This window comes from Sinocyclocheilus rhinocerous, unplaced genomic scaffold (assembly GCF_001515625.1).
Source record: "Sinocyclocheilus rhinocerous isolate Xijiao unplaced genomic scaffold, SAMN03320098_v1.1 scaffold603, whole genome shotgun sequence".
Taxonomy (NCBI): domain Eukaryota; kingdom Metazoa; phylum Chordata; class Actinopteri; order Cypriniformes; family Cyprinidae; genus Sinocyclocheilus; species Sinocyclocheilus rhinocerous.
In genome coordinates, this window is record NW_015656630.1 from 4,008,273 (window position 1) to 4,015,707 (window position 7,435).

At 42.1% G+C, this 7,435-nt stretch overlaps 1 protein-coding gene across 1 annotated transcript in view; it reads left to right on the forward strand.

Moving 5' to 3' along the window:
• Positions 1-7,435, forward strand: part of LOC107720582 (5-hydroxytryptamine receptor 7-like) — an 11,925-nt gene extending 4,490 nt beyond the window's left edge. Inside the window, exons 2-4 of the mRNA XM_016528306.1 lie at positions 3,830-3,977; positions 4,125-4,127; positions 6,707-7,435. Of these exons, the coding sequence (XP_016383792.1) occupies positions 3,830-3,977; positions 4,125-4,127; positions 6,707-7,306 (751 nt within the window). The 3' untranslated portion in view covers positions 7,307-7,435. The remainder of the gene's footprint in view (positions 1-3,829; positions 3,978-4,124; positions 4,128-6,706) is intronic.

The following is a 7,435-nucleotide window of genomic DNA, read 5'->3' on the forward strand; positions in this document are numbered from 1 at the left end:
ACGCCTTCTTTCTTTGCGTGCACATTTGGGCGCATTATGTAAATATTTCCACATAGTGAGGTAGATATGTGGGGCGTGTTTAAACGAGGCGTTTTAGGAGGGCGTGGACCAGTCTTTATAAAGAATATCTCTGGGTTTGAGAATTGAGACTTTAGTCTTTGCAACTTTAGGGATCTTATCTATTCACGAACAGCTTGTAACACTCCAAAGAGAAAGGAAAACTTGAAATCGCATCATATGACCCCTTTAAAATAAATAGAATTTAAAAAACAGAAAAAATACATAAAATGATAAAAACTTAAATTCAACTGAAATGTAAAAGTATGAAAATAAAAGCTACTTTAAAATATTAATAAATAATACAACAGTATATAAATAATACTAAAAATAACACTATTGAAAAAAATCTTCAGTACACTAAATTTTTATATTTTTTCAGTACTAAATTAAATATATTTAGAACACTTTGTCTGCATTCTGGAATTGCCTTCTCTGTAATGGACACATTTGATTCTACTCATAATTTGGCCTGCTTTTGGAACTTGTTTTAAAAGGCAGAACAATTAACAGCCCACTTATAATGCCTTAAAATACCCTACGTAGGCATCTCACTGGGTTTTGCAACAGAAATACTAAAATATTATGCTCACACACTGGCAAAACTGATCACACTCACATCCATTCATCAGTCTGACTGGATGAAAGCTTGTTAAACTTCCGTTTAGCATTAGCTGCATTTGATTTGTGCACCATCTCTATAGACTGAATAATGGAATGCAAAACATGCTTTCATTCAAACATTTCATAACTACCAGTGTCTGTCCTTGCAGTCCCTTAAACATTTTGCTTTCCATTGCTTATGGTTCTTGAAGCATTTCTGACTCATTAAGCGTCTCAGTAACTTCCGCTCATTTGATTGATCTTCCACAGTCAGCAGCTGAGCTGCCTAATCTTGAGAAGTGCCCCAGACTACATTGTTCATCTCCAATAGCACTTATAAACCGAGTACTGTTTTAATCCAGTTATTATTTCCTATTTTCTGAGAGGCTTGTGCAAGTGTTCTGTATTTCATCTGGTATGAAGGGGGGCACAAAGAGCAAACAGAAGTGTAGACAGTACTCAACATCAAAATATGTCCACCCAGCTGATATCACAGTGTATTATGCCATGAAGAGGCTTTCAGACATCAGCAAATCATGAGTGGTGCCTTGCTAACATCACTAATACTGTTGGGCATACAAAACCTCTTTTAAAAGCAAATAATAAAAATATTTTTTCTAATTCAAATAGTTAAATAGGCTATATCTAAAACATATTATATTTTAATTGTCAGGTGGAAAAAAAGGTAAAGAGAGCATTTTAGAATCTAATGTGAAATGGTATCATGGTGCAGCGATTTATTTGGAGTTTCTATGTAAGTGTATGAAAGGTTTTAACTACATTAAGTGTCCGATCCAATAAGTGTGTCTCTAAGCCTTTCCTTGATCAGAGGGATTCTCATGCGTGAAATGAAAGCTTTTATTTTTAGAGGTGGGCAGGGGAATAGAGACTTTCTGCTTTAGTAGGTAACGAGAAGCCAATGTACTGTATGTTACATTCAAAATTTAGATCCATAGAATCTTTAGTTATGTTGAAGCTTTTTGAAATGTTCACTGCAGTGAAACAGATTTTGATGAATGCAGTGATATGTGGGAAAGCTGTAGAGTGTGTGATTTTTTTCAATTTCACAGATTCAAACTCAGGTCACCCACATGAGCACCAAGGCTCATCGTGTTGGATTGCAATAACCAGCAAGCCACAGCACCAATTACAGAATGTACAGTTTGGTGCATTTCTGTCTTGACAATAATGATGTGGACAGTGAGATTAGATCATTTGTAACAGAAGCTATATTCCTTCTTTTGTCCCCAACTGTATTACTACACAAGAAAGAGAAGAGAGAGATGCAGCAAGAAAGATTGCTAATCCAAACATTACATATTCATAATGGTGAATTTGCACCAAGAAATGGAGCTTTTTTACTGCTGAGAACGTTCATAAGAAATTAACAACTGACTGTGAGTGTATCAAATACCAACCAATTTCTAATATGTAAATTAATCCAATGGAGCTTCCGAAATTACGTACTCTTTGAGAAGGTACTTTTTAGTGAGGAACGAACTTTGCGACCAAAGGTATGTTCTGTATCAGAGGTTCTCAACTCTGGTCCTCAAGGTCCACTTTCCTGCTGAGTTTAGCCCCTACATTGTTTAAACTCACCTACTTTCTAATAATCCGGAAGATCTTGAATAGCTTGTTCAGGTGTGTTTGATTAGGGTTGCAGCTAAACTCTGCTGGAAAGTTGACCTCAAAGGCCCAATACACACACACACACACACATATATATATATATATATAGTATGAACGTGTGTAGTATGAATGAAATGGAGACATACATGTTGAAATTGTAATTTCAATGCCATTCACAACTCTCGAGAATCTCTGCAGAAATACAGTAGTAGATCATCTACGTACTTTTCGTTTACCTTTTTATGCAGTGAATTCAGACAAGCTACTGTTTTTCGCTCACTATGTAGTAGTGAAGTAGGCATATTCAGATGCAGGGCCAGTTTGACCAAGTTATCTATAGTTCCATTAAAGGGATAGTAATAGTTCAAAATAAACATTCTGTCATTAATTACTCACCCTCATGTCGTTCCAAAACAATAAAACCCTTATTCATCTTCAAAACACAAATTAAGATATTTTTGATGAAATTTGAGAGCTTTCTGACCCTGCATAGACAGCAACACCACGTTCAATGCCCAGAAAGGTAGTAAGGACATTGTTAAAATAGTCCATGTGACATCAGTGGTTCAACCGTAATTTTATGAAGCTACAAGAATACTTCTTGTGCGCAAAGAAAACAAAAATAACTACTTTTTTTCAATGATTTCTTCTCTTCCGGGTCTCCGATGCACGTTCACGAGAGTACTACGACACGCAGGAGCCGCATTCTGACATATAACCCGGATGTGCTGTGGCTTGTTTACAAGCAGAGGAATGCACACGCATGCTTCGTGGTACTGACGTGAATGCGCGTCGAAGTCTGAAGCAAAAGAGAATAGTCCATGTGACATCAGTGGTTCAACCGTAATTTTATGAAGCTACAAGAGTACTTCTTGTGCGCAAAGAAAACAAAAATAACTTTTTTTCAATGATTTCTTCTCTTCCGGGTCTCCGATGCACGTTCACGAGAGTACTACGACACGCAGGAGCCGCATTCTGACATATAACCCGGATGCGCTGTGGCTTGTTTACAAGCAGAGGAATGCACACGCATGCTTCGTGGTACTGACGTGAATGCGCGTCGAAGTCTGAAGCGAAAGAGAAGAAATCGTTGAATAAAATCATGTATACACAAAGTAAAAATGGTTGTTTTAGGAACTGTTCACCGAATTGTTCTTTGGGGAACCAAAAATGGTTATTCTATGGCATCACTGCAAGAACTCTCTTTTGGTACCTTTTTAAGAGTGTTGTTCAAAAATCATTTTGGGCAGAAAAATATCTACTTTTGTGGACTAAGTCACTTAATTAGTTGGATATTCTGACATGCCGGAGATTCAGCTGTGAACGCGACATCTTTTCCACTCAGGTTGTTGGTGAAATTCAGGTCAGTAGGGATTTCTCGGGTCTGGTGCTTTTGAGGTATTTTGAGCCATATCTGGCATATTGCGGGGTACTGCAGATGCAAGATCTTTGGGTTCAGTTGTTTTGAGGAATGCAGTTCTCTGCTAAAACACGTCATTTGAAGTTACCTCATTAACCACGTTATCCTCTGTTTCTGCAGATACCTTGGAATAACTCGGCCTTTGACCTATCCAGCGAGACAGAACGGACAGCTGATGGCCAAGATGATAGTCAGCGTCTGGTTGGTATCGGCATCCATCACTCTGCCACCATTCTGCGGCTGGGCTCAGAACATCAACACTGCGGGAGTGTGTGATCAGCCAGGATGTGGGCTACACCCTCTACTCCACCGCTGTGGCCTTCTACATCCCAATGGTGGTCATGCTTTTCATGTATTACAAGATTTTCAAAGCTGCCCTGCATAGACAGCAACACCACGTTCAATGCCCAGAAAGGTAGTAAGGACATTGTTAAAATAGTCCATGTGACATCAGTGGTTCAACCGTAATTTTATGAAGCTACAAGAATACTTCTTGTGCGCAAAGAAAACAAAAATAACTACTTTTTTTCAATGATTTCTTCTCTTCCGGGTCTCCGATGCACGTTCACGAGAGTACTACGACACGCAGGAGCCGCATTCTGACATATAACCCGGATGTGCTGTGGCTTGTTTACAAGCAGAGGAATGCACACGCATGCTTCGTGGTACTGACGTGAATGCGCGTCGAAGTCTGAAGCAAAAGAGAATAGTCCATGTGACATCAGTGGTTCAACCGTAATTTTATGAAGCTACAAGAGTACTTCTTGTGCGCAAAGAAAACAAAAATAACTTTTTTTCAATGATTTCTTCTCTTCCGGGTCTCCGATGCACGTTCACGAGAGTACTACGACACGCAGGAGCCGCATTCTGACATATAACCCGGATGCGCTGTGGCTTGTTTACAAGCAGAGGAATGCACACGCATGCTTCGTGGTACTGACGTGAATGCGCGTCGAAGTCTGAAGCGAAAGAGAAGAAATCGTTGAATAAAATCATGTATACACAAAGTAAAAATGGTTGTTTTAGGAACTGTTCACCGAATTGTTCTTTGGGGAACCAAAAATGGTTATTCTATGGCATCACTGCAAGAACTCTCTTTTGGTACCTTTTTAAGAGTGTTGTTCAAAAATCATTTTGGGCAGAAAAATATCTACTTTTGTGGACTAAGTCACTTAATTAGTTGGATATTCTGACATGCCGGAGATTCAGCTGTGAACGCGACATCTTTTCCACTCAGGTTGTTGGTGAAATTCAGGTCAGTAGGGATTTCTCGGGTCTGGTGCTTTTGAGGTATTTTGAGCCATATCTGGCATATTGCGGGGTACTGCAGATGCAAGATCTTTGGGTTCAGTTGTTTTGAGGAATGCAGTTCTCTGCTAAAACACGTCATTTGAAGTTACCTCATTAACCACGTTATCCTCTGTTTCTGCAGATACCTTGGAATAACTCGGCCTTTGACCTATCCAGCGAGACAGAACGGACAGCTGATGGCCAAGATGATAGTCAGCGTCTGGTTGGTATCGGCATCCATCACTCTGCCACCATTCTGCGGCTGGGCTCAGAACATCAACACTGCGGGAGTGTGTGATCAGCCAGGATGTGGGCTACACCCTCTACTCCACCGCTGTGGCCTTCTACATCCCAATGGTGGTCATGCTTTTCATGTATTACAAGATTTTCAAAGCTGCCCGCAAAAGTGGGGCCAAACACCACTTCACCGCCCTTCCCCCAATTCAGATGGTCTGTCCCGATCCAGCGTTGGCCACCGTAGAGGGGCTCTGCATGCATGGGATGAAGAACGGCACAGCTACTGAAGAGTTTTCAACCCTCTCCTGCCTCTTGAACCGCGAACGGCGGAGTGCCTCGATTTTCAGGCGCGAACAGAAGGCGGCCACCACCCTTGGGGTGATCATGGGCGTGTTTTCGTTCTGCTGGTTGCCATTTTTTCTCTTCACCACAGCGCGGCCGTTCATCTGTGGCCTGCTCTGCAATTGCGCCCCCGTCTGAGCCGCATTCTGACATATAACCCGGATGTGCTGTGGCTTGTTTACAAGCAGAGGAATGCACACGCATGCTTCGTGGTACTGACGTGAATGCGCGTCGAAGTCTGAAGCAAAAGAGAATAGTCCATGTGACATCAGTGGTTCAACCGTAATTTTATGAAGCTACAAGAGTACTTCTTGTGCGCAAAGAAAACAAAAATAACTTTTTTTCAATGATTTCTTCTCTTCCGGGTCTCCGATGCACGTTCACGAGAGTACTACGACACGCAGGAGCCGCATTCTGACATATAACCCGGATGCGCTGTGGCTTGTTTACAAGCAGAGGAATGCACACGCATGCTTCGTGGTACTGACGTGAATGCGCGTCGAAGTCTGAAGCGAAAGAGAAGAAATCGTTGAATAAAATCATGTATACACAAAGTAAAAATGGTTGTTTTAGGAACTGTTCACCGAATTGTTCTTTGGGGAACCAAAAATGGTTATTCTATGGCATCACTGCAAGAACTCTCTTTTGGTACCTTTTTAAGAGTGTTGTTCAAAAATCATTTTGGGCAGAAAAATATCTACTTTTGTGGACTAAGTCACTTAATTAGTTGGATATTCTGACATGCCGGAGATTCAGCTGTGAACGCGACATCTTTTCCACTCAGGTTGTTGGTGAAATTCAGGTCAGTAGGGATTTCTCGGGTCTGGTGCTTTTGAGGTATTTTGAGCCATATCTGGCATATTGCGGGGTACTGCAGATGCAAGATCTTTGGGTTCAGTTGTTTTGAGGAATGCAGTTCTCTGCTAAAACACGTCATTTGAAGTTACCTCATTAACCACGTTATCCTCTGTTTCTGCAGATACCTTGGAATAACTCGGCCTTTGACCTATCCAGCGAGACAGAACGGACAGCTGATGGCCAAGATGATAGTCAGCGTCTGGTTGGTATCGGCATCCATCACTCTGCCACCATTCTGCGGCTGGGCTCAGAACATCAACACTGCGGGAGTGTGTGATCAGCCAGGATGTGGGCTACACCCTCTACTCCACCGCTGTGGCCTTCTACATCCCAATGGTGGTCATGCTTTTCATGTATTACAAGATTTTCAAAGCTGCCCGCAAAAGTGGGGCCAAACACCACTTCACCGCCCTTCCCCCAATTCAGATGGTCTGTCCCGATCCAGCGTTGGCCACCGTAGAGGGGCTCTGCATGCATGGGATGAAGAACGGCACAGCTACTGAAGAGTTTTCAACCCTCTCCTGCCTCTTGAACCGCGAACGGCGGAGTGCCTCGATTTTCAGGCGCGAACAGAAGGCGGCCACCACCCTTGGGGTGATCATGGGCGTGTTTTCGTTCTGCTGGTTGCCATTTTTTCTCTTCACCACAGCGCGGCCGTTCATCTGTGGCCTGCTCTGCAATTGCGCCCCCGTCTGGCTGGAACGGGTACTGCTGTGGCTGGGCTACACCAACTCGCTCATGAACCCTTTCATCTACGCCTTCTTCAACCGAGACCTACGTTCAACTTTTAAAGACCTGCTACGCTGCAGATATCGAAACATTAATCGCCGACTCTCAGCTATAGGAGTGCATGAGGCTTTAAAGCTCTAACTGCTCACAATCTGTTTATATGATGGGATGGTGCAAATATATATCTTCTTGACTCTTCTACAAGTTAAGCAGCACAGTTTGGAGAGAATTCACTGGGAATTACAATAATTCTGATTCACTAAAAACGTT